Here is a 27,084-nt window from a genome sequence, read left to right on the forward strand (position 1 = left end):
GATAATACATATTAGCTTTGATGTGTGATTCTTTCTTCTTTTACATTTCCCATATTGGTCTTTCTATTTTTATTTGTTTCAGTTTTTTACATTTCTACCAGGTTGAAGGTGGTGGTGGTTTATTATTTATTTATTTATTATTATTATTTTTTGAATCCGAAGAGTTTACATATAAAGGTGGGGGGAATACTACTAATATAGGTGCCGCCGGATGGATGCGAACCCAGGACCTCCCCGTGGGAAGTTGGGCTTTTAACCGCTCTACTAATCCACTATTGACAAACATGGTGGATTGGGGGGGGGGGGGGAGGTTTGAGGGGCTAAAAACCAACTAAGATTAACAATGTTAGTAATAGGGGTTCTAACTAATAATTGGATACCTCGGGGGTGGCGCTGAACATTTCCCTTAATTTTAAAGGGTAACCTAAGGGGTGTGTTTGAAAATTTCAAAAAGAAAATGAACATTGGTTAGTTGAATTGTCCAATTCCTAGACAAAAGAGCATGTGAAATAACCACTTAACTCCTTCTAAAATGAAAAATCTCATCAATGTTGATGCCCTTGGACTTGGTCTCATTGGCCCTTAGGCTAATGCGCGAGTTACATAACCAAACAACAATCTTTTGCCTTGGTAACAAAATCTTTTCTAATAGTGATCCAATGTTGTTCCAAAAAACAAGGCTATTCTTGATCAATCTAGATCGCATGTGATTCACTACGAAACCTTTTATGACCAAATACGAAGACGTCTAATAGATACAAGTGTATTTATCTGGATTTTCTTAGTTAAATTGGGTATTCATTATATTTTACAACCAATCCCTCATTTATATGGTGATTATTAACTTCATTGATTAAGTCCAGATCTTCTATTAGTGAAGAGAATAATTGTACTCTTTTTGCATTTGGGAGGATTCCCTTCTTTTTTTTTTCTTCTTTTTTTTTGGTTAGAAGGACTTTTATTCTGTCAATGGGACACATTTTTCCTTTTGAGTAGACTTCAAAACTATGACAGGTTGGGTGACAGTAAATACCAAATGAGCCTAGGATGGTGTGCTTCACCCATTGGCCCTCTGGAAAGATATTCCTCAATGGCTGTATTTGGAAATCCGCAGATTTTCAGAGAAATTTCGAAAATCCTACGAAGTAACGACGAATGACTGAAAAGAAAGAAAGCATGAAAGCAATGATGGAGTGAGTTTTTCAAAGAAGGGGTTTAATGGTGGAGCATGAATCGTTCCACCAATAAAATTACCAGATATTGGGAGACACAACCCAGACGCCATCTTTGTTCATTCTTCATGTCATCAATTTATCCTCTTCTGTCTCTGATTTTCTGATCCTCTTTCACTTCCTCATCCGTAAATGGCACTGAGTAATCTGTCTCTCGCCTTTGCATATAAAATGCTCCTCAATCTTCTTCCTCACCACAAAGTATTGTGAAGAACAGGGAGAAACGCCCCCAACAAAACAAAAGTAATAAAAAAAAAAAAAAAATGGAAAACCTAAAAAGATGCTGACATACAAATACAGAAGCTAAAAGAAAAGGAACAACTGAAATTCGTTGGGGGTGGGTTTTAATCTTGAGGATAACAAAACTTGCATGGGCAAACAAGGGCCTTGTTGTCACTGTGGTATTACAAGTAAGTTTATTTCTCCGGTCTACTTGTTGAATGCTCTGTTTCTTCCTTGCTTCTGGATGCCAACTAAAATGGATTTGTCTAAACAATTTAGTTTGTACTTTGTACTTCACTTCTCACTTTTTTTTTCCGCCCCTCTAGGCTTGGGTTATGTAGTAGTTTGTTTGATTGGAAAGACAGAATTTTTTGTTGAATTCTCACATTTTATAATGTTGTAAGACATTTTGTTTTGTTCTTTGCTCCTTGGATGTGATACTGTATATTTTCACCCCAAATTCTGACTTAAGTTATATCCTGTTGTTAATTTTATTGTTTGAATGTTCTGTTGGTGGAGAAGTTATTTGACATTGTACATGAAAAATCATTGGCAGTTAATGAGTTGAATGTTTCATTTCAACATGTAGAGGCATGAAGGTTACTTCATTTGACAGGCCATCTAGAGTTAGATATTCTTTCCATGGTGGCTAACCCTTATAGTTCACCATGTCTTAACTGATGTAAGAGGTGCACCCAAAAATACTTACTGCGTAGTGACTAAAATCCCAGAGCATAATAAGACAGCTAGACAGCCAAGTGTGCCTTATGGTCAAGTTGGGGTGAAAGTTAAGTTAGCAGCCATGCACTGTTCTCCCTTCTGAAAAATTGCTTAATGGAAGAATTTTGCATGTGAAATTGAGGGTAGACAAGAGAGGTGATGTTTTTTAGGCTTTTGATTTCACTACTCTACAATAGTCCTCTTTTGTTGCTGCTCCATCTAGCGATATAAAAGATGTTAGATCAACAAATTCATACTATAGTTGTCTGCTTACAGCTGAATATAATCATCCATTGCATAATTGTTTTGTTCTTTTCAGTCTGCTCTTTTATAATCTCCTTGATATTATGTCACCATTAGAGGTCCATTACGAGTTTGTGGTGAACATCTTGGCAACATTACTTTAAGTTAAACTTTGTAGTAGGATGAAAATATTATTACTTAATATATTGAATAGAAGTCTTGAGAATGTCAAGAAAAAGAACTGCTGAGAGTTTTTTTTTCTAACCGAAACATTGGAGTAGTATCAATTTGGTAGCCCATGGTCTCTTGAGTCTCTTCTGTTTTGTCTGGGTTGAATACCATAGGCTTCCTTTTGCTTTGAATATTCCTAGATAAGTGTGTGCTCACACTTTTATTTACTTCAACAATGTCTTCTTTTCAACTTGGGAGATAGCCTATCCACAAAGCAGGGTAAAGGCTGGGTACAATATGACCCTCCCCAAGCCTGGCAGTGACAGGAGACTTGTGCAGTGGGTATGCTTAGTATTTTCTTTTTCCTTCTCTTTTGACTCTATTTCATGCAATTAATTATTGTTAAGCTCCATTTCTGACATTAACCAGGCCACTGCAAGAAGGAGCAACAAACTAAAATTTGCTTATGAATCGTCTTATTAAAAAGATCTTGTGAACAATCTGATGAACTACTTTTAAGTTTTAGATTAATATTTACATGTTGAAGCTATAATTTATTTTTAGTCCTAGTACTTGTCTAGGTTTTTGCTCTACTTTGTTTGTTTGTTTTTGTTTTCTTGTTGTGTTTTCGTCTTTTCTTTTTCTTTAGATTCCTCATACTTTTTAATAGATACGCTTTCCCCTTCTAATCAACTATAATCAGTACAGTCTGATAATTCTACCCAGTTCTGAACTGCCAATTTACTTCACCATCATGAATTTCCTTGATTAACATGTGATGAACAATTTCTCTCCTTGAAATGCACCTCCTTATTTTCTTAATAATCAAATGCTGATGCATGGTACAATTGCATAGGCACTCCACTTTGGAGGAATGGACCACCAGAAAAGCCAGTGTTGTGCAATGCCTGTGGATCAAGATGGAGGACAAAAGGCACACTTGAAAACTATACCCCTCTACATGCACGTTCTTTCCAACCTTTTGATACTGAAGAGTCCGATTACACTCAAGAATGGGATGTACCGTCAAAGACAATGACAAAAAATATAGATATCAAAGCCAATGGTGCAGCAGAAATCAAAAGGCAAGACAACTTTGTAGCATATGATCTGTGTCCACCAGGTCTTGAAGATGATACAAGCAATAGATCTAGTTCAGAGTCTGCAATATCCTGCTCTGAGAGCTGTGTTCAGTTAGGTAGCACAGAGGGGAATGAGATCTCAGGTTATCTTTAAACCGTTTCTGTTTTATGATTCTTGACTGACTATCATACCTGGATAGTTCTTTAACGTTAGATGACTCTATTACTGATATTTTTGTTGATACAGCATTACATTTTAGGATTTGTTGTTACTGGGTATATCATACCTTCATGGCACTAATGATACTTCACGTAATTATTACCTTGAAGCTAAATTCTGAGTTATCTTGGTTTCAGGTCTGGCCTAAATGAACCCAAGATCCAAGTTTGAATCTAGTTTGGATCCTGGGTTTCAACCCATGGAGACCCAGGATCAAAACCTCAAAACTAGATCTGATATTTCTTGCCCTTGAAACTAGATCAGAACCTTGGTTATTACTGAAGTCTTTTCTAAAGGCTGTTATGCACCTTAAAAATAGTCAGCAATACCAAAGCACAACATTTTTTATGTCCTTTATGTTAAGGCTTATTATGTATTTGAAAGGTTTATTATTATTACTTTTTAGACCAAATTTTGCACTCCCCTATATTTTGACTCTATTTACTAAAAACTTCCTAACTCAATCTTTCACATCTGGCTCCCCCAAAAATCCAAACTCTCACCTCTGCTTCTCCCTTGATATTCTTACATACCCAAGTTACCCCTCTATTTTTTTAACATAGTTAGTTTCTCTCTTTCAAGTTGAGTTGGTTCACATTACAAAGCCTTTTTTTTTATGATTATGGATTCTGCTTGTTTAATTTTTGTATATGTAAAACAATACATGAAACATTGTTTGAGTAAACTAGATAATAACCTTAATACATGTCCATCATAATATATATATACAAAAAGTCTAGGTACAAAATAGAATAGCTCCACGGCTAACTACAATAACATTCTCTATTCCCTAATACCCTCCCTCAAAGAGAATCGAGGAGGGGAGAGACTCTTTGTCAATATATCTGCTAGCTGATCAGATGTGGAAATATACTGAACCAATAACTCCTTCTTGGCCACAAGATCACAAACGATGTGAAAATCAATCTCTATATGCTTCGTCCTGGCATGAAAAACCGGACTCACAGAGAGGTAGGTCACCCCAATATTTTCACACTAGAGAACAGGTGAAGAGATTAATGAGATGCCTAACTCAGAAGAAAGTGATTGAACCCAAGTCAACTTAATGGTGGCAAGGGCAAGAGCACAATATTCACTCTCAGTACTGGATCAAGCAACAATAGTCTGCTTTCGAGATTGCCAAGACACCAAACTAGATCCCAAAAAGATAAGATAACCACCATGAGACTTACGATCATCAGGACAGCCTGCCCAGTCTGCATCAGAGTAAGCCTCTAGAGATAAGGTGGATGATGGAGTAATACGTAAGCCAAAAAGAATAGTACCCTTGAGATACTGAAACAACCTCTTCAAGGCAATCAAATGATCCTCGGTGGGAGAGGAGAGGATTTGACATTATTTGTTAACAAAAAATGCAATATCAGGCCTTGTAAGTATTACATGTTGGAGCTCGCCAACAAGATTTCAATAAAGAGTGGCATCCAATAAGGGTTTGCCACCTGAACATGATAAATGGAGAGTAGACATCATCGGGTGGAGATTGGTTTGACATTAGTCACTCCGGCTTTATCCAAGAGACTATAGATATACTTCTGTTGAGAGAGAAGAATACCAGTGGGCATAGGAATCATCTCAACACATAAGAAAAACCGCGCATGGCCCAAATCCTGAAGAGCGATCTCCGAAGAGAGAGTGTAATAAGGAGTCAATGGCTGGTGAAGAGGGTCCCGTGACCAAAATATCATCAACATATATCAACACATAAAGAGGCTCAGATGAGTGATGACGAATGAAAAGAGATGAGTCAATCTTATATCCTGCAATCTCAAGAGTGAAGATAAGAGCTAAAATGAGAAACCATGCTCTGTGTGCTTGCTTAGTTTCTTGAGCCCATAAAGAGATATCTGTAGTTTGCATACATAGGAGGGATACCGAGTATCAACATAACCAGGTGGTTGGTGCATATACACATCCTCTTTGAGATTGCCAGTGTTTGGAGACAGCTGAGGTCAGTATGACACGAATAGTTGTGGGTTTGATAACAAGACTAAAGGTCTCATCATAATTTAACCCATGTTCCTGTGTGTAGCCCTTGGCAACTAAACAAGCTTTGTGATGCTCAATGGTCCCATCTGACTTCCTTTTGATGCGAAAATAACCACTTGCAACCAATAACCCTTCTATTTAAGGGTGAGGGTATGAGAATCCAAGTCTTGTTGGCAAGGAGAGCATTAAACTCATTGTCCTTGCATGCCGCCATATGGGAAATTTAAAAGCTTGACTATAGCAAGTAAGCTCAAAATCGAAAGATCCAACAGCTAAGAGAGCCAAAAGAAGTGGGTATCTAGTGGCATAGAAGCTCTAAATTTTTGGGATACAGGTCCCATCTTGAGATTGAGTCACCATTAGATGAGATCTAGGAAAAATATTATGAGTAGATTGACTCACTGAGTTGAGTGGCAACTCGTTGGAGAGAGAGAGTGACATATGATTGTCACTAGATCATGTGTAGGAGGTAAAGACAGCTGAGTGAAATGCTGCCCATGTATAGTCTGCCCATGTAATTGAGTTTTACTAAAAATGTTACCATTGAAATCCCCTTTTGCCAAGATGGGTAATTTGAGTTGAGATATTTGCAGGAGGCCCATTTAAAACACTAGTAGCAGGCCCATTAATGTTACTTAAATCCATAGAAACTAATGGCTCATGTAAATGATTTAAACACCCAGCTGAATCAAACAGTCCACAGTCCTTATTAGGTACAGCACCAAATGAGTCAATTTTTGTGTTGTAGAAATAATATTTGAATCTGGAATAGGAGCACCAGCAGTTGCAGCATTAGGAACAGCAGTAGTTGGACCCAGAAGAGAACCCAAATGAACGCTTTGATTGATGCTTTGGGAACTATCAGGGAGAGCAGTAGCTGAATCAGGAGGGACATCAATAAGTGCATCAGTGGGTGCATCAATGCTAACGCCCGAACAATCATCCAATACCTCCGTGGAACCTGTCTTTTGAACACCAAAATTGGTAGACAATGTAGTTGGTAATAATAAAGGAAAAGCTTGAGAATATGGAGATGGAGAGGTAGGAACCAAAGAAGCAGATCGGAAGGGAAACAAAATCTCATCAAAGACTACATGATGAGATACAAATATCTTCCCAGTAAAGGGTTGCAAGCACCAATACCCATGATGGCGTGTTCTATATCCAATAAACACACAAGGATCTGAACGAAAGTCTAATTTATGTTTATGGAACAGCCTCAACAATGGGTAACAACAGCAGCCAAATGTCCTAAGAAAAGTATAGTCAGGACGGCGTTTAACAAACAGGAAAAAGGAGAGGCAAAATTCAAAGCTGTAGTTGGTAGCCTATTAAGAATAAAAACAGTAGTAGAGAATGTATCCACCGAAAAACACATAGGCATACCAGAGTGAGCAAGCAAAGACAAACCCATTTCAACAATTTGATGATGTTTTCGTTCAACCCTACCATTCTGTTCAAATGTATGTGGACAAGACAAACGATGAGAAATCCCACAACTCTCAAGGAATGTAGAAAAAGTGCGATACTCTCCTCCCCAATCAGATTGTAAGGCAAGAATGGGAGTAGAAAATTGTTTCTCACCAAAGAGTTTAGACATTTGAAAAACTTGCAAAGCCTGAAATTTGGAAGAAATTGAAGACAACCATGTAGATCTAGTGAAGTGATCCACAAATGAAATATAAATCGATGGCGATCATTAGAAACCTTATGGGCAGGACCCCACAAATCAGAAAATACAAGTTGAAGAGGTCCATTTGTATGTTTAGTACATGAAAGAAATGGTAGTTTATAAGAATTTCCATATCAACAAGGTGCACATACAAATTGATTTAACACCAACAGAAGGAAGATTAAACTGAGATAAAACTCTACTAACAATAGCTGTATTAGCATGCCTTAAACGCATATGCCATACATCATGAGAAGCTTTAACAACAGTAAAAGCAGAAGCAAAAGAAGCAGCAGCAAAAGAGTTGTCCACAGGAAGCTGGTACACACCATTTTTAAGGGGCCCAGTGATGTAGGAGAAACCCTAAAAACTAGGGGACCTACAAAGTGGGTTACTAGACTCTTAGAATTGAACACCTATTCTTGACAGATAGTAAGAAAGGAATTTGCAGCACTTGAATTCTGATTAATCATGCATGTAAGATAGCTAAAGTAGAGAAATAAACACAATAAGTCCTACTGGTAAACACAACTAAACAAGAATCAATAGGGAAACAAGGGGATGGGGATCTTGACACCATAACACTAAATTGAATGCAAGGATATTAAGAAACTTAAAGAAAATAGAGCTGTCCTAAACAATATCAGATTTCTAACAAGGAATTCAACAATTAACAATGCAAAGGGAGTCTTAGGAAGTTTTTGTTTTAAACAAAACTATTGCCAAAGAATAAATAATAAATATTTAGGGAGAGATAATGTTACCTGCTGATCCTGGATGGAGAGAGGGGGAAGAGTTAGTTCCGCTAGGAGAGAGAGAGAGAGAGAGAGAGAGAGAGAGAGAGAGCAGCATGAGCTTCTTTTCTAATTCTTTCATTCAATCATTGCTTCCCAAAAACGAATTCCATACAAGGTTTAAATAAAAAAATTGATCCCTCACAACCCTACATGTTTAATTCCCAAAATAACCCCAACTTAAGTTGTAAATATAACTCAAACCCAAAATAATTCAAAATTGGGCCAAAATAGACTCTAGGCCCAACCTATAAAGACTCAAATATGAAATTAAAATATTTCAATAGTAAACTACTACCCAATCCACTAAGACTAAGGAAAATAACATGACAAACTGCTAATGAGCAGTGTTTCTCATCGAACCATAGGATCCTAGCAATCCGATAACCTCCGAACTCATCATCCATCCACATAGATGATATCGTAGGATTATCTCTACGTCGGCATCGCCGGTAAACTCGGAATTGCTCACTGATGTCCTCATCAACTCTCCCCGACTTTGAAGAATTCACCTTCGGTGAATAAAGGCTCTGGTAGTACTCTAGCATGTCTTGGTCAAGTCGTTGTAGCTCTGCCATCGTGATTCAAGTGCTGTCGATCTCAGGATGTCCTCGTCACTTAACTAGGAATTCTCTGTAACCTCCCTCTTTTGTAGTTGTAACTCTTTCATCAAGGATCTCTTCAACTGTCTCAAACTCGTTGTGAAATTTAGGCATAGGTGGTACTGAAGTAGTAAGGAGTGAAGGGGTCTTACCATCAGGGTCATCAAAAACAAAGGGAAGGGTGTCAAGGTCATCAGAAAGATGCAGTAGTAGGAGTGCCATGGAAGGGGACAAGGTCCTCCACATTGAAAATATTGTTGATCCCCATGTTAGTTGGCAGATTAAGAACATAGGCATTAGCTCCTGTTTCAGAATCTTAAATGGCCCTACACTACGAGCATGTAGCTTGCTTGCTTTACCTTTAGTGAAACGTTGTGGTCTGATCCTAACCATCACCATATCTCCTTCTTGAAACTCTTGCAGTCGTCGATGCACATCAGCTTTGGACTTATATTGATCATTACTTAGTGCTATTCGTTGTTTTATACTTGCATGTAAATCAGATATGTGCTGTGTAAAAGACTTAGTTGATGGGGAAGTCCTAGAGCTGGACACAGCTGGAATAAGGTCTATAGGAGCCTTGGGCTTGTATCCTAGGCAAATCTCAAAAGGTGATAGACCAGTGGTTCGGTTCTTAGAGCTATTATAGGCAAACTTGGCTTGGGTAAGGACCCGATCCCAACTGGTAAGGTACTCTCCTATAAGGCAACGCAATAAGTTCCCTAGACTTCTATTAACAATCTCGGTCTAACCATCGGTTTGGGGGTGAAATGCAAAAGAGAAACGGAGTTTGGTTCCCATCATCCTCCATAGAGTCCGCCAAAAGTGACTAGTGAACTTAACATCCATATTGGACACTATGGTATTAGGCAACCGATGGTACTTGACGACCTTATGGAAGATTTAGCCACAATTGATGCATCGCATGTCTTAGAACAGGGAATGAAATGAGCCATCTTTGAGAAACGGTCTACTACTACAAATATGGAATCATGACCTCTCAAAGTCCTAGGAAGGCCAAGCATAAACTCCATACTAAGGTCTTGCCACGGAGCATGTGGTACAGGCAAGGGAGTATACAACCTTGTGTTCTGTTTCTGTTGCTTAGTAGTCTGACATGTCTTACATTGACTCATTACCCTAGCAACGTCTCTTTTGAGTCCTGGCCAATAAAATCGATCCTCTACTAAGCTAATCGTCTTATCTCAACCAAAGTGACCAGCAACTCCCCCAGCATGCAATTCCCAGATCAGGAAATCTTGAAGTAAGGTCCTGGGAATGCATAGTTTAGTTTGGTTCCTTTAAAAAGGAAACCATCTCTTAGAAGGTAATCTAAGCGGCTAATAGGAGGATCTCCACTGAGGGAAGTGAATACCTCACTAAAATCAGGGCAAGTGGGGTATTGGCCCTTGATTTGCTCAAATCCTATAACCTCAACATTCATTGTTTGAAGTAGCACATTGGCCCGACTTGTAGCATTTGTGTGGCGAAGTACATATTAACTTGGCTTAATGCATCAGCAGCAGTATTTTCAACACCAGGTCGATGTTTGAGTACAAAGGTGTACTCTTGTAAAAATTCAACCCACTTGGCATGCCTTTGATTTAGCTTTTTTTGGGACTCAAGTATTTTAGGGCCTGGTGATTAGAATGTAACACAAATTCTTACAGTAAAGATAATGCCGCAACTCTTTGTCATAAGTGGAATAGCATTGCTTGGCTTCATTAAGCTTCTCACTAAAGTATGCAACATGATGTCCTTCTTGACTAAGGACACCACCTATCCCAATGCCAGATGCATCACAATTAACTTCAAAGACTTTAAAGAAGTCTGGAAGGCACAGGACTGGAGGCTCCATCATCAACTTCTTAATCTCTTTAAAAGCCTTCCCAGCACTTTTAGTCCATTGAAACTCTTTTTTTTTTTCTTCATGCAATCTATAATAGGAGACATAATGGTACTAAACTAGTAGATAAACTTCTTATAAAAGGTGGCTAAGCCATGGAAGCTTCGCACCTCATGGATGTTAGTCGGTTCTGGCAGGGGCGGAGCCAGGATTCAATATTGGGGGGGGGGGCGAAAAATAGAAGTCTAGATTGGAGAAACACTAATGCTTTTTTGCCACACATATTGTGTGGGCTCTAATAAGATCCATTGGAGGTCTCACCTATGAATTATTTTATTATATTAAGGAATAAACCCACATATATTTTGTGGGGCCCACACATATTTGACAAAAATAGGTAAATTATTAATAGTGATACTTTTTTTCAACAAGATATAAGTAAATTAAAGCATCATTACAAAAAGAATACACATGACTTCAACCCTTAAAAGTCAGATGCAAACCAAATTTTTTTAACATTAGAGATGTAAACCAATGGTAGTTAGTTACTTTATTAATTATAGACATTTTATTCACAATATAAAATCAAATAACAAAAATTGTAGAATAAAAAAAAAAAAAAGAATATAAAATCAAATAAAGAATAGCAACAAAATGAGAAAAAAAAAAACAATAAATAAAATGAGAAAGAGAAAGAATACCTAATTGTGGAGAAGATTTTTTCCCAAAATTTCCTTAACCCACGCTTATAGAAAGGGAAGAATAAATAGGAAAAAAGAATTCAACCCAAAAAAATAGAAAAAAAAGGAACGGAAGAAAATAAATAAGAAGAAAAGAGGAGAGAGAAGATATGAGAGAATAAATAGGGATTGAGGAGTTAGTTTCTAATTAGAAATGACATTTTGAATATCTAATAATATTTTTTTTTCAAAATTTTTCTTTAACCCAACGTTATAGAAAGAGAAGAAAATAAATAGGAAGAAAAGACGTGAGAGAGAAGATAGGGGAGAATAAATAGGGATTGAGGAGTTAGTTTTTAACTAGGGATGACATTTATACCCATTATTTTACCTTTAAAAATTGTTCTCAATATTGGGAGGGGGGCCAAATAGTGATATTTCACATGTGAAAAGAGAAAAAAGTGGAAAAATGAAGGAAATTAACATAAAAAATACAAACATTAATGGAATTATAATAAACTTAAAAAATCCGGGGGGGGGCATGGCCCCCCCCGGTCCCTTAGTGGCTTCGCCACTGGGTTCTGGCCATGGGGTCTGGCCACTCAACAATGGCTCTCACTTTCTCAGAATCAGCAGATACTCCTTGGGTTGACACAATAAATCCTAAGAAAATGACTTGATCACTCATGAACGTGCACTTCTTGAGATTGGCATACAACTTTTCTCGTTGAAGCACTTGGAAAACTTGACGCAAGTGATCTAAGTAGGAAGACGGGATGTTACTATAGTTGAGGATGTCATCAAAGTAAACCACTAAATATTTGCCATTGAATGGTTGTAGCACCTGATTCATTATTCTCATAAACGTGCTAGGTGCGTTAGTCAAGCCAAAAGGCATAACTAACCATTCAAAGAGGCCATCAACAACAACAATAAGCCTTGTCCCAACTAAATAGGGTCGGCTACATGGATTCTTGCCCTCCAATCAATTCTGTTCGAGGCCATGCTAGATACAAGGCCTAAGCTATACATATCCTTTCTCACCACTTCTCCTAAGGTTATCTTAGGTCTACCCCTAGCTCTTCTAATTCCTTCAATATGGATTATATCACTTCTCCGAACAGGAGCATTTATAGGTCTCCGTTGAATGTGGCCGTGCCACCTCAAACGACTTTCTCTAAGCTTATCACTTATGGAAGCAACTCCCAGACCAAATAGGCCATCCTTTGTCTTAAAGGCCGTCTTCCATTCATCCCTAGGTCTAACCCTAATCTAGTGGTACCCGCTTTTAAGATCAATCTTGGAAAAGATTAATGAACCAGCCATCATATCTAGCATGTCATCAAGCCTAGGTATGGGAAACCTATACTTAATGGTGATTTTATTAATGGCTCGGCTATCTACACAAATATGCCAAGTACCATCCTTGTTTGGCGTGAGTAGGGTAGGTACTGCACAAGGGCTAAGACTCTCCTTAATGAATCCCTTGAAGCAATTCATCTACTGGCTGCTTCAACTCAACGTGTTCTTTGGGATTCATGTGATAATGGGGCAAGTTTGGCAATGAGGACCCCGGGACTAAATCAATTACGTGCTGGACATCACGCATAGGTGGTAATTCATTTGGTAGGTCCTCGAAACCGACTGTCGAAACTCCTCTAATAAGGGTTGCACTTTTCTTGGAACATTAGCAAATTTGTTTGAGGTGTGATGTGTATCTGGATTACTTTGCGAGGCAACTAGAGCATAAACAACTCCTGACTCTTTACACTCAACTTCAAATTCTTGCTGATTTAGTATGCCAAGTGTTTTAGAGCAAGTTTGTTTGATAGTACTGCCTTTATGCTCGACAACCTTAAACTCTTTTGGGGCGCTAGGGGTCAATCGAATCTTTTTCCCTTTATATTCAAAGATACAGATGTTAGATTTCCCATAGGTAGTGACTCCCTATCATATAACCATGGTCTCCCTAGAATGATGTGAGCAACATCCATCTCTAGGACATCACGCCACACTCTGTCCTCATAACAAGAAAAATGTAGGGGAACTAGACGCCTAAGGGTTACAGGGATAGTAGACTGATCGACCCAAGCAACCTTGTACGGTTTGGGGTGAGCCTCTTGTTTGAGCCCCATTCTGGAAACAACACCTTGAGCAACTACATTCATGCAACTACCACTATCTATGGCGACTCGATAATTCTTATCTTGATGGCAAGTGTAGGTAATAAAAATATTAGTCCATTGCCAATCATCAGTATCTTTGGGTTGTGATACCATACAACACACAACTCCAAGCTTAGACCCATATACCATATCGAGATCCTCATCAGATATGTCCTCATCTGGTCTATGGTCTTCATACTCTGGCTCTTGATCATCATCCTAATCTAAATCCACATGGTCTTGCCCTCCAACATAAAGGTTTCTATTGGGGCATTTCCTAGCAACATGTCCAAATCCTTGGCATTGGAAACAGTGGAGTTGGCCAGGTTTCATGGGGGGAGTTCCCAAAATGCCTTTACCCTTGTTATCAATTGGGTGTTGTGGATTAATAGGGGGTCTTTGGAAATTGGTAGTGTTAGGGGTAGACCTTCGGAAACTAGGTTCTCCAGGCTGAAAGCTCTTCTTTTGAGGAAAGGTCTTCATGGACGTCTCAAGTTCTAGAGCAATCCTACAGGCTTGAGGGACATCTTGCACTAAGTGGGGTGCAAGTCGTGACTGGATATCTGAGTTAAGTCCAGTAATAAACCTAGAAAGTATTTGCTCAACATCCTTATGAGTACGGCTTCTAATCTTAAGTTCATTGAATTTGGCCATGTACTCAGTCACAGTTAATTTCCCTTGCTTTAGGGTGTTCATTTCGTTCAACAAGTTCAGCCTAAAGGTGATAGGTAAGAACTCCTTTTTAAGCCTTTCTTGTATCTCAACCCAAGTGGTCACTAGCTCAAGTCCTAGATTGTTCTCTTGGTACTCTAATTCTGTCCAAAAATCTTGGGCAGCCCTGGTAAGCTTAATCTTAGCAAACCTAAAGCGAACCTCTTCCGACATATTATAAAAATCAAAGTACCTGTCCATTTGTCTAATCCAAGCTAGTAAGACTTTCGCATTTATTTAGCCATCATAAGATGGGGCCTCTACCTTGACTATCCTCCTAATATCGAACCCTCTATCATGGGTGTCAAGAGCATTGTCATGCTCATAGGTTGCATGATGCATAGGACCAAGATGTCCACGTGCTCCACGACCTCTACCTTTACCTTGTCCATTACCTTGGAAATTATCCCCAATTCTATCAAGATCCTCGAAGCGGTGGTCAAAGTTTTGGAGGTCCACTTGGTAGTTTTCATTCCTAGGTCCAGTGGCTTGAGCATTATGTCTTTGTTGCCCTTGCTGTCCCTCTATGGCTGTAAATCGTGTTGCAAGGGTCCAAATATTACATTCTATGGCCTGAATGGTGGTGGCTTGAGCTGCCTATGTTGCCTTTTGATTATTTAACTCCTCTTGAGTTGTTTGAATGGCCTTTAAGATCTCCATTTTATTGGAGCAGCTGAGTCAATTGGTCAGGGGTCAATTGGGCACTCGATGAACCAGTCATATTGGAATACTCGTTTCCACTTCGGGTTACTACCATACACGGTCTGACCTAAAGACACCTAAACTAAAAACCAACAATTCTAACAACCCGAAACCTAAAAGTCCAGCAGTACTAACACTCTAAACCATGCTCTGATACTAGAATTGATGTAGGAGAAACCCTAGAAACTAGGGGACCTACAAAGTGGGCTACTAGACTTTTAGAATTGAACATCTATTATTGACAGATAGTAAAGAAAGGAATTTGCAGCACTTGAATTCTGATTAATCATGCATGTAAGATAGCTAAAGTAGAGAAATAAACACAATAAGTCCTACTGGTAAACACAACTAAACAAGAATCAATAGGGAAACAAGGGGATGGGGATCTTGGCACCATAACACTAAATTGAATGCAAGGATATTAAGAAACTTAAATAAAATAGAGCTATCCTAATCAATATCAGATTTCTAACAAGGAATTCAACAATTAACAATGTAAAGAGTCTAAGGAAGTTTTTGTTTTAAACAAAACTACTGCCAAAGAATAAATAATAAATATTTAGGGAGAGATAATGTTACCTGCTGATCCTGGCTGGGGAGAGGGGGAAGAGTTAGTTCCGCCGGGAGAGAGAGAGAGAGAGAGAGAGAGAGAGAGAGAGAGAGCAGCGTGAGCTTCTTTTCTAATTCTTTAATTCATTTGCCCAAAAACGAATTCCATACAAGGTTTAAATAAAAAAATTGATCCCTCACAACCCTACATGTTTAATTCCCAAAATAACCCCAACTTAAGTTTTAAATATAACCCAAACCCAAAATAATTCAAAATTGGGCCAAAATAGACTTTAGGCCCAGCCCATAAAGACTCAAACATGAAATTAAAATATTTCAATAGTAAACTACTACCCAACCCACTAAGACTAAGGAAAATAACATGACAAACTGCTTATGAGTAGTGTTTCTCATCGAGCCATAGGATCCTATCAATCCGATAACCTCCGAACTCATCATCCATCCACATAGATGCAGTCGTGGGATGATCTCTATGTCGGCGTCGCCGGTAAACTCGGAACTGCTCACTGATGTCCTCATCACCCGGTCACCAGGATATTCCCCGAGGAGCAATCCTTGATAGGAAAACAAGTATCATGAAATTCAAAAAAATACAGGATTATCATATGTGAATTTACTCACAAATAAAAGATTATATGAAGTAGAGGGAACATGTAAGATGTTAGACAATTGAAATGGAGAATTGGAAATTGAAATTTTGGAATTACTAACATGATGAATTGATATACTTGTTCCATTGCCGATTTGAACTTGTTTATTTCCAATGTACTCAGCTAGAGAGCTTATGACACCCAAGTTTGGAGTAATATGATGTGAAGCACTCGAGTCAGGTAACTAGTGAGAAGCACTAGTTGAGGCATTGACAAAATGAGCCTGAGGCATCCGATAATGACCAATAGAAGATGAAGAAGGTGCAGCAAACCATTAATTAGACCTAACAAACCTTGAAAATTAATAACAATTTTTAGTTGTGTGGCCTGGTCGATCACAAATCTGACAAGAGAGAGAGAATCGCCCACCGCCACAACCTCCTCTACCAGCAAATCGGCCTGATTTACGACCAGCACAGCGAGATGGAACAAAATTCTGAAAAAATTTGGCCGAGAAGAAGATTGAGATGGAGAAACATAAACATTTGCTACATGTGCTATGATGTTAGTTAGACCTTGTAACACAGAAGTAGATCGGATTTCTTCACAGAACAGCAAACCGTGAAGATCAGGAAGCTTAATAGGAGCATCACGAGTCGTAATTGAAGTAAGAAACGATTGGTACTCAGGTCCTAAGGCTCCAAGAATAAACAACACCAGTTTAGACTTAGAAACAGGACCAGATGCAAGAGCCAAAGCATCTGAAATTTTCTTGACCTTCAGAAGGTATTCATTCATGGAATTGGCTCCCTTCTTTACGTTATGTAATTGAAGCCGGAGCTGCATCACTCTTGCTTGAGAGGAAGAAGCATAGGTGGCAATCAACGCATTCCATACCTCAAAAGAAGTCTTTAGACCAACCACTTGTGAATGAATAGAGTCAGTGAGGGAGGAAAGAAGCAAACTCAACAATAGTTTATCTTGTTTATGCCAAGTAAAGAAAGCAGGATTTGGTCTTGGAGATGCAAAGTCAGAGTCAAGAAATGGATCAGGACGAGGAGTCATTCCATCAACAAGAGACATGAAACCAGTGGTGTTTAACAATGGGAGAAATTGAGAATGCCATATCAAATAATTCTCTCCAGAAAGCTTGACAAACAACTAATGGTGGACATTCGAAAATGAGTGTGAAGAAGACGAATCTAGAAAATGCACATCAGAGGTAGAAGAATCAGAAGCCATGAATCACAAATCTTGACAAATTACACAACGAAAAGAGAGCGTGAATCTCAGAGCTATGGGAACGCTGAAATCAGATCTTGAAACCACAGAACCACACCAGATCTTGAAACCAGAAATGCTGAAACCAGATCTTGAAACGCAAAGCACAAACCTCAAAATCAGAAACGCTGATTTGAGAAGCAGAACTAGAAGAAACATCACTGAAGAACGGATCTGAGAAACAAAATTTAAAACAGAAGAAAATCCTTAAATCTCATCTGAAAACGCTGACCTTCATCTGAAAACGCAGCAAGAAAAAGAAAAAGAACCAAGGAGAAACTGTGTGTAATCAAGAAGAAAAAGGAATGCAGATCTCGAGGAACTAAGAAGAGTCAAGAAGAGTCAGTTCTTTGAACCAGAATAAGAAAAATGAACCAGGGTCAGACCCAAGCAACCGATACCATGTTTGAGTAAACTAGATGGTTACCTTAAATCTTAATATACAAAAAGTGTAGGTATAGAATAGAATAGCTCCATGGCTAATTACAATAACAAACGTGAAGTTTTGTCATTCAAATGTGACAAAATTCATTGTTTGATTTTTAGGTTAGCCTAGATTGGTTTATAGGGTCCTTCTTTTTTTTTTTTTTTTTTTTTCTTTCCCTTTCCCCCTTCTATTCTCTTTGGGTGGGGAAGGAGGGGTTTGGAAGGGGCTCAAAATTATGGTCTATAGGCAAAAGGGTTCATGGTGCTAAAAATGCCTGAACTTGATGTTAGGCTTATAATCAGTTATATTTGCTTTCTAGTGAACTCCTTGTCATGGTCTAGAATGCGGTTCAATGTCCAAATATAAAATATGATTGAGAACTAAGATATACATAATGATTACCAGAAATTTCAAACAAAAAGTAGGAACTACTAACTTGAATCAAGCACAACTAAACTAGAAGAATGAAGGAAGAGAATAAATATTTGAACCCACTTACTCACTTGGAACTAAGCTCCAACTAGCCAACCTTATCATCTCACCAAGGTTGAATCCCTCAGAAAATAGAGGCGGTAAAAGCTGATTTTATTCAATGGCAAAATCATAATGAGCTTTTGGTTTTGCTAGTGAGTGGTCTTGGATTTTGAGAAACTTTACAGGCTCCTCCATTTTTGATTGGGTTGGTAAGCTTGTGTTCAATGCTGCTGTAAATCATCTTTGGTGGGAATGGAATCTTCGGAGATGGACTTCCAAATCCCGCTCGAAAGATATGATTTGGAATGCCATCTATTTTGATGTTTCATTTAGGCTTGTTGCTTCTCCCCTCCTCCTGATTGTTGATATCCCAAGGAACAGGCTTATTGTTGTCTCCTAGGAACTTAACCTTTCTTTTCGATCTTCCTCTTAAAAGACCGTCTTTTGTATGTTTGTTTCTCTTGCATTAGTTCAATTATTTATTCATGAAAAAAAAAATCATATTAAGCATAAGGTCTTTTACAACCTGCTATGAGAGGCATAATAACATTAGCAACCATTTAAACATGTTGTACTCTTACTTTGCATGAGTGTTCTGCAATGCAATCTTTGACTTACTTTGGGACCAAAAGAGAAAAAGATCTATGATTTACTTTGCCTAAAAAAAAGAAAAAAAAAAGAAAAAAAAAAGATTTGGGAATGAATATATTGTAAATATCATTGAGATGACCTAATTTGAGGATCTGGGAATGAATTTATTGGCCTTGATTGAGGAACCTGAGTCGGTGAGGAATTTGAGAAGGAAGGGGAAGGTGAAATGATTAGGAGAAACAGAAGAATTAAGTGTGTGAGAGTAAACAAAGCTGAGTGTTTAGGGAGAAGAGGAATTAGAGAAGGCGATGAGGGAACTGCATATAAATACATGTGGTTTCCGGAGTTGATCGAAGAGGAGAAGAGCAGAGTTCAAAAGAAATAGAGAGCAGAAAAAAATGATTGAGACTGTTATGTTATGAGTCCCACTATTGATACTGTCTTGTTTGAGTTATTATTGGTGGTTCAGAATTTTCGTATGTAATGATTAAAAGTTCTTGTACCAAGTTCCATGACATAAAGTAGTTCCTCAATGTAGACTTTGAGATGTTGGTAGTTGGTTGTCCTTATTAATCCACGTGTATTGCTAGACGTGACAGGGAGATTGGGGACTTTTATACTAAGATTGTATTCTACAACAATACTTACCTACTCGGTCACTTTTACATACTTGCTTGCCACTTTGGTCACTTTTATCCACCTACTTGGTCTGTGGAAGCCAATACTATCTTTTACCTACCTACGTGGTCTGCAGTAATCTATACTGTCATTTACCTTACTTGGTCCATAGTAACCCATACTGCCCTTTTACCTAACTACTTGGTCTGCAGTAACCTATACTACCTATTCAATTCATAATATGATATTTGAATAGTAGAGACCTTTGGTTGAGGCTTTATTTCCGCTGTTGACTGGTAGAATTACCACCTACTATCTACTACTTGCCATCTTGCGAAAAGCACTTGTATGGACATTAGAACTTTACTTTTTACCTACTTTTGATGACATTGGAGATGCACATTTTACCTTTTTTTTTCTTCTGGAGATTCCTCCCTACTACTTGATGTAAATCCAATTCTAGGGTTAGGGTTTCTTGAGAAGATAGCCTAGAATCTTCCAGTAAATTAATGGAATGATCTAAAGAACCAAGGGTGATTTGAAGACTATTATGGGGTGGACAGGTTTAATCCAAAATTATATGGGAAGCTCCCAAATTAGATGGTTGGCTTTTATCAAATTCCTATGGGGTGTAATGAAAAACAAAGAGGAAGGGCAATTATTATTCCTTAAGATTGATAAAAAGAAACTAATAATTTTTGGATTAGGGAAAAGATGGATATGGGTTGAGGGAAAATTAGGGAATGATCTATATGGGAAGGATGGATCTTGAAAATCTTTCTTGAACTCATTCTTTCTTTCTTTTCTTTTTTCTTTTCTATTTTTCTTTCTTCTTTTCTTTTCTTTCTTCATTTTTCTTTTCTGTTTTCGCAAGAAAGAGAGAGAGGGTTGGCAGGGAGAGGGGAGGGGTTGTAGGGCAGGGGCAGAGTGGCGGAGGGGTCTAACAGTATTGTGGGAGGGTAGGGGAGGGAATGTGGTTGTCGTGGGGGTGGGGGCTGGGGATGCTGCTATTCAGGTGTGGCAGCAGGGGCAGGGGGTGGGAGAAGTTGCACGGACCAGGGGAGGGGCAGGAGGCACCTTGCAGGGGTAGGAGAGGGTGAGGGTGGGGCTAGGGCTCTCTCAGAATGAAGGGGAAGGGGGAGAGAGAGGACGCAATGGAGTGAGGTTGGTCTTCTTTGGTGCCACAAGGCAGAGGAGGGTTGGGGGTGGCTTGCAATAGAGGAAGGAGGCAGGGGATTAGGGTGGGGGCCACTGTACTTACTTGGCTTTTGCTGGAACCCTCATGGAAGCTTGCTTGAATGCTTATAAATGCTGGAATGAAGAAGAATAAGCTGAATAGATGGTAGAGGTGCTGATCCTTTGAATAAAACTTTTACTCAACCATGGCCCTCTCAACTAGGAAACCATGATCCTCAACTCGATCAATTTTATTTAATAATCAGACTTAACATTACAAAGAAACAATAGGCTTATTTATAGCCTACTAAGAGCTCTTACACTATGTGGGATTCCTTAACAAACTAGGTTCCTACCACGTAATCTAGACTCTTGAATTTGAATATAAGAAAGACACATGCAGAAAATAATAAGTTATCTCAAACTCTAATAAACATATGCCTGAAATGTATTTTAATTAAAATTCTAATGGCACATGTACTAGAGATTAAAATAACTGAGCACCCAATAACTAACTCAACAAACTCTACTCAAAAGAAAACTCCTGAAGAATAAGAATCCTCTTTGTCCAAGAGTCTTATCTTATCCACAACTTAACCAACTCAAACTCAACTCCAATCAAGAAGTAACACCCAAATAGAACTGTAGGGATAATTCTGGAATTAATTCCAGCAATAAAACAGGTCTGAAAATGCCCTAAGCGCCCTACTAGGGGGTTTAGGCAGCTCAAGGAGGCTTCTTGGAGCCATCTAGTGGGCTCCACTTAGGGTTTTGGCTAGGGGGTTCACCATGTTCACATCACTACTGGCATTAATTGGATTGTGCCTTAGATATTATTGTTGCTGCTGTACTTATGGATATTGATCATCTTTATCTCCACCTATTATTCTTATTGTTGGATGGTTCGTTCGACATGAAGATTATTTACTTACGTTGCCGTTGGTTATCTATTGGGTGAAATTCTTTCGGCATCTACTGTTGCTACAAGCTTTTATTTATTTATTTTTACATATGTTCTTGTTTTTCCAAGCTGGTGTCCTTGATTTGTATGCTCTACCCTGAGGGGTAGTGTTGAAGTTTGCCATTGCTAGGACCAAGTCCTAGTGGCGACTGCAAGGGCAGTTCTGTGAATGTCTCTTAGTTGTTAGATTAGGTTTATTTCAAAATTTAACTTCTTGTAGGGGCAGGGGTTCTTAATGTATTTCAAATATAAATCTATGACTTACAGTTGGGAGATCTAACTCAATACTCTCAATCGCAGGCTTTCCTTATTGCTTGTGACAGGCTGCTTTTTTCTCTTCGTCATTCTTCTTTTTTCTCAATTTCTTTCAGTCTTGGTACATATGTTTCATTGAGTAATTTTCTCAATTATTTTCTATTATTTGCTCTTAAGAAGTTTTAAGATATATCAATTTTCAAATCCTTCCTTCTCCTTGGGTCATAGATTAGAGTCCTATAACCTAGCTGAACTTATTCAACTGATCTTAGTTATTCTGCTGCTGTCTTCCATCATTTTGAAGGTTTGGAATTTCCAAATGGAGTTAACATTACATGTTCCAGTTCCGAGAAATCAATAGCATGTTTATGTTTCATCTCTCAATAAAATGACTGAGAAATCAATAGCATGTTTATGTTTCATCTCTCAATGAAATGACTTATAAGCTTTGATTTGTTTTATCCAAATCATTCCAGGTTCAGTCCAGTTCAATTTATGGGATCCCTATATTCCTTCAAAAAAGAGATCAAGGACTAGACATCACAGTCCATCACCTGTTGAGAAGCTCAGACGAAACCTTGTTGATATTCTACAGGAGCTAGAACCATCCTCTCTTACTACATTTTCGGAAGAGGTGCTCATTTTTGAAAAGGATGATTCAAGGTTTTCTGCTGAGATAGGTCTGGGGGGTGTCCTACTGAAGCCTTCAATATTTTTCACCAGGGAGGAGTCTGAAGCAAGCTCACTTGTTATAGAAAATGATCCTTCTTGCTTGAATAATGGATGTGTTGAGTCGTTGTTACTACGGTCCCAAAGTAGTGAATTCATTAAGAGTAAAGAAAGTTACAGATTGATTCAGGAGACTGGGGATACAGAAGGGTTGAAAATAAACGTTGCAAAACCAAGTGCTCTCAGAAACAAATATCTGTGAGTTTCCATTCCTTGTTTGACAGATTGTGAAGTAGGTTACTTTCTTTCGGAATTACTTACTGTACTGTATCATAATGCATGCTCCCTGTACTCTCTACTCAGGGGAAACACTCTTCTTAAAAACCCTGATATCCTACAAACTTCACCTTCTCCTCATATGCAAATAAGTTGGGAGGTAGTGTTCTGCTCTTGTCATATTATTTCATGATATTTGATTTGTTGTGTTTTCAACTGGATTGCTTCAGCAGAGTTATAAACCCTCACGAGGAAGTTTCTAGGTGTTACTGCAGTTGCATAAATTGGTGTTATTCCCTTTGTTACTAGTTACAAATTGCCTTGATATTATTGTATGCAAGTTTTGTTAATATATTCTGCTGGTTGTATCAGTGTTAGAATTGCATGCATTATTAGTCATATGACTAAGCATTAGTTCTGACAATTGTTAAAATGGGTACTGCATCCAGAATATTGAAAATAGATTCTTCTAAGTTGAGGCTTGGTTATGTTTTGTGTGCTTTGAGACTTTGTATTTATAAGTTGACTTTCAATCCATTGTGATGACATAATTTCTCATTGTATTAAAATACATTAGTTTATTTTCTAATTAGCTGTGTTTAAGCAATATCTGAAGTATGCTTAGAAATGCTTTGATACATTATCTAGAAAGTAAATAATTTCAAGTTTATATATATTCATTTTGTGCTTTGTGTCATGAATTTCCATGGGAAGAAGGTACCGTGAATTAACTTTTGAAAAAAGATTAAAAGGTGAGGGAAACAGAGCTGGTTTGAAACCTTTAGGAATTAAGTTCCTCAAGTTAAGGAACTTCTAATATTGTTAACCGTAAGTATCTCCTGCAGCTTTGCAAATAACTGAAATGGTATTTCTTTGGGATCCATTATGTAATTCTAGATGTTTTAGTAATGGTTTTGCTGCTTGCTGGGACCTAGTTGTGGAGGTACAGGGACCTCTGGTTCCTAAAATTGACTCAGGTCTGGCTTGATCATTTGCAGGAAGCTAAAGATAGAGTTCTAACTACTAAGTAGGTATTGGATGAGGAAGAGATTGAGACTGCTCCTTTATATGCAACTTAGATCACATAACATTCCTGCAAGGAGGGATCAGTGAAAAGTGTTGCAGGCACTTTGATTTTGTGGAATCCATTGAAATTTGTTCCCAAAGCTGATGCAAGTTGTTAGGTCAATTTGACTTGCTGGTTGTATACTTGTACATATACTCTGTAATGGGGCCAAAAAATTGGTGAAGAAGAAGGAAAAGAGAAGAGAAAGATCTTTTTTTTTTTTTTGGGGGGGGGGGGGGGGGGTGTGGGGGAGCAGGAACCTGAGAAGAGTCAGAAGAGAGAATATATTGCATTAGAAGTAAAGGACTGCTCGGGGGGGCATTGCGATAGATACTTGGAAGCTTGGAGAGCAAGTCGTGGAGGCTTGGAGTGCAAGCTGTCACATAATTAGAAAGTGCTGCCTTGGAGAACAAGTTGTTACAGAATTGGAAAGTTTGGGTGCTCTACAAAATTGGAAGTTACTAATTTCCCAGTAGCTTGAGTTTCATATTATGTTTCCTTTTTTGGGGACCCTTTTTAGGGTCTCAGAAAGTCAGTGTTTATTTTTGGAATGTACTCTGAATTAGTAAGTTAGTAGTACTGTACTCTTCAATTATAAATAAAGCATTAGAGGGTAGAGACGCAGGTTACTGCAGACTGTCTTTGCCCCCTTTCTTCTCCTCATTCTCTTCTCTTTTCTTCTTGTTCTTCTTCTTCAACTCTTTACCCTCGTTTTCTGACCTGCGGCTGAACCTTAGTAGAGGTTCTGGTTTGTCATTTTTTTTGGGGGTGTGGGGGGTGGGGTGGGGTGGAGGAAGAGAGGGCATACACATGAACTTAATTCAGTCTTTTCTACTCCGTTTTGATTTGTCGAGATTAATGAATATTTCAGAGTACTGATCTTTACGATAAAACAACTATACTACGACTCTCGTAAGTTTTAGCACTTTAGAACCCACTAAAACAATTCCTATTTATCCTAACCAAATTAAATAATTCGCTTACATAATTTTTCCAATAAAAAATAAAAGAAAATCCCAAGTATCAACTGGTTCTCAATTCGGGTTGGTCCAAGGCTGTGCTGCATCATTTTCTGTGAGAAGTGATTGGAATTCTTACTGAAGGAAGGAAGCAACAAGCAAAGAAAACTACACCATGGTCATGTAAAGAGAATCCATTATAAAAATTTCAGTTTCGATGAAGTCTTAAATTGGAACTTTGGAATGCAAAGCTTTCCTTCTGATTCCAATAGAGTGGGTGATAACACCATCAATCTTATATAGAATTGCAGATATAGATGCTTTGAAAGCTGTATCAGGTATGTATGTTTTTGAAGGCATGTATAAGACTTGAAGAAGAAGAAGAGATAAATATGATAGACCAATGTCTTGGCTAAAACATAAGTGGCAACACATATATGACGTTGACTTCGGCAGATCTATGACATGGTCAAATATAAAAAAGGGCAGTGTCATTGTTTTGTATATTTTTCCTATTGTGTTCCTCATGTGCTAGGCCCTTGTATGTCCAGTGCATCAAGTTTCATAGAAATTGATTTTCCTGTTCTATAGAATGCCATTGATTCAGTTTAATTTTGTTTCTTCCAATAATCATTTTGTCATAATGTACTTAATTGGTCCCCATATCCCCAGTCTTTGTCTGATCTTTTGCCTGAACATCTTTCCAGTCTCAAAATGTTAAAAGCTTTACCCCGAGCAAGGAAATGGCTGAAACCACTTCTTGTTCCTCTTGTCTCGATGGAGATGGAAACTCACTACCTTTGGAGAGAAATTTAGGTCTTCCGTATCTCCCAGCATCTGGAGGTAATCTAGAACCTTGGCAACATTTTAACTTGTTCATGCCTTATTTCTGTCATGTAGCATTTCGCATGTTCACATTAATGTTGCCAACAATATTTAAGTAGAAAAAGATGTGTACATTTTTACAGAAAGATGAAAAGAACGGAGTTCAAAGGTCTTCCTTAAAAGATGTGAACAAGAAATGTTAGTGCCATTGTAGAGAAAACATTTCACAGTTTACCGATATATGGAATTTTTCAGTTGATTTTTTGTTTGTTTTATGGATAGTTTGAGACAGGTTGAAGACTGTTTTTTAGTGATTTGACTTGGTTTAAATGTTTCAATGGAAAATTTTCACTCTTTATGTAGCATCAGTATAAAATCTCATGGTCAGGTTTTTTCCTTTATGAAGCTTGTTCTTTTAGCCAAGATTGCCCCCCCCCCCCCCCCCCCCCCCAATCCTTACTACCTGGATATTCCAGAATGGAACTGTATCTGTTTACAAATATGGGCAGAGATTCCAACACTGGAGATTTGAGAGGCATCTAATACCAATAGTACTGCTGCATTAATCCCAACCCCACCCCCCCCCCCCCCCCCCCAAAAAAAAAAAAAAAGGAAAAAGAAAGAAAGAAAGATTAAAGAAAACCTGATGCTGCAATTAACAGAATGATTTGTATGGAATTACTACCCAAGCATACACACTAGTGCTAACACATAATGTACTCTCAGTTGGCTACTCTCTTCTTCGTCTATGGTAGTGTTGGCCCCATAATCTCTGAAGAGCCATGACTAGATTAGCATTGCAATCCTTATTTCATCATAATCATTATTCTTGACATGTGCCCAACTTTTTTCTGGGATTTCTTTTGGAGGGGAAGGGGAGATATTAGACCAAATGAGTTAAGTATTTTGTATAAGGCCGAGTATATTTTCCGAAGTCTTGTCTAATTCAATGCCTTGTTCTGTTAAAGGGCCAAAGTCTTGGTAACATTCATGTTGAATCTTCAGGTCCAAGTTTTGACACCATTGAAGGCTTCAAAACACCAAAAGAACAGATGGTAGTACAGAAAACTCTTTCGAGCACAAGCATGTCTGCTTTCTCCATCGACAGAGTTAGCAGTATACTTCCCTTGACTGAATTTCGGGCTAAAACTTCTGATGGGGACAAACAGATGCAAGCACATCCTGGAAACAACATCCCAGTTGTTAAATTTCCTAGCCCTTTGGCTCTTCAAAAAGAATCCAATGACGCAGAAAGAGATTCAGCTCCTGAGACAAAC

At 38.3% G+C, this 27,084-nt stretch overlaps 1 protein-coding gene across 1 annotated transcript; it reads left to right on the forward strand.

Moving 5' to 3' along the window:
* Nucleotides 1-1,043: 1,043 nt before the first annotated feature.
* Nucleotides 1,044-25,926, forward strand: LOC149023953 (GATA transcription factor 26-like). Its single transcript, XM_089143385.1, has 6 exons — nt 1,044-1,642; nt 3,445-3,813; nt 22,489-22,939; nt 23,045-23,117; nt 25,690-25,825; nt 25,883-25,926. Exons 1-6 carry the CDS (start codon nt 1,603-1,605, stop codon nt 25,924-25,926), a joined length of 1,113 nt encoding a protein of 370 aa, XP_088999511.1. The 5' UTR covers nt 1,044-1,602.
* The last annotated feature ends 1,158 nt before the right edge of the window (nt 25,927-27,084 follow it).

The sequence above is a fragment of the Hakea prostrata genome, chromosome 2 (assembly GCF_041222555.1).
Source record: "Hakea prostrata isolate BN-2017 chromosome 2, UWA_Hpros_2, whole genome shotgun sequence".
Lineage (NCBI taxonomy): Eukaryota > Viridiplantae > Streptophyta > Magnoliopsida > Proteales > Proteaceae > Hakea > Hakea prostrata.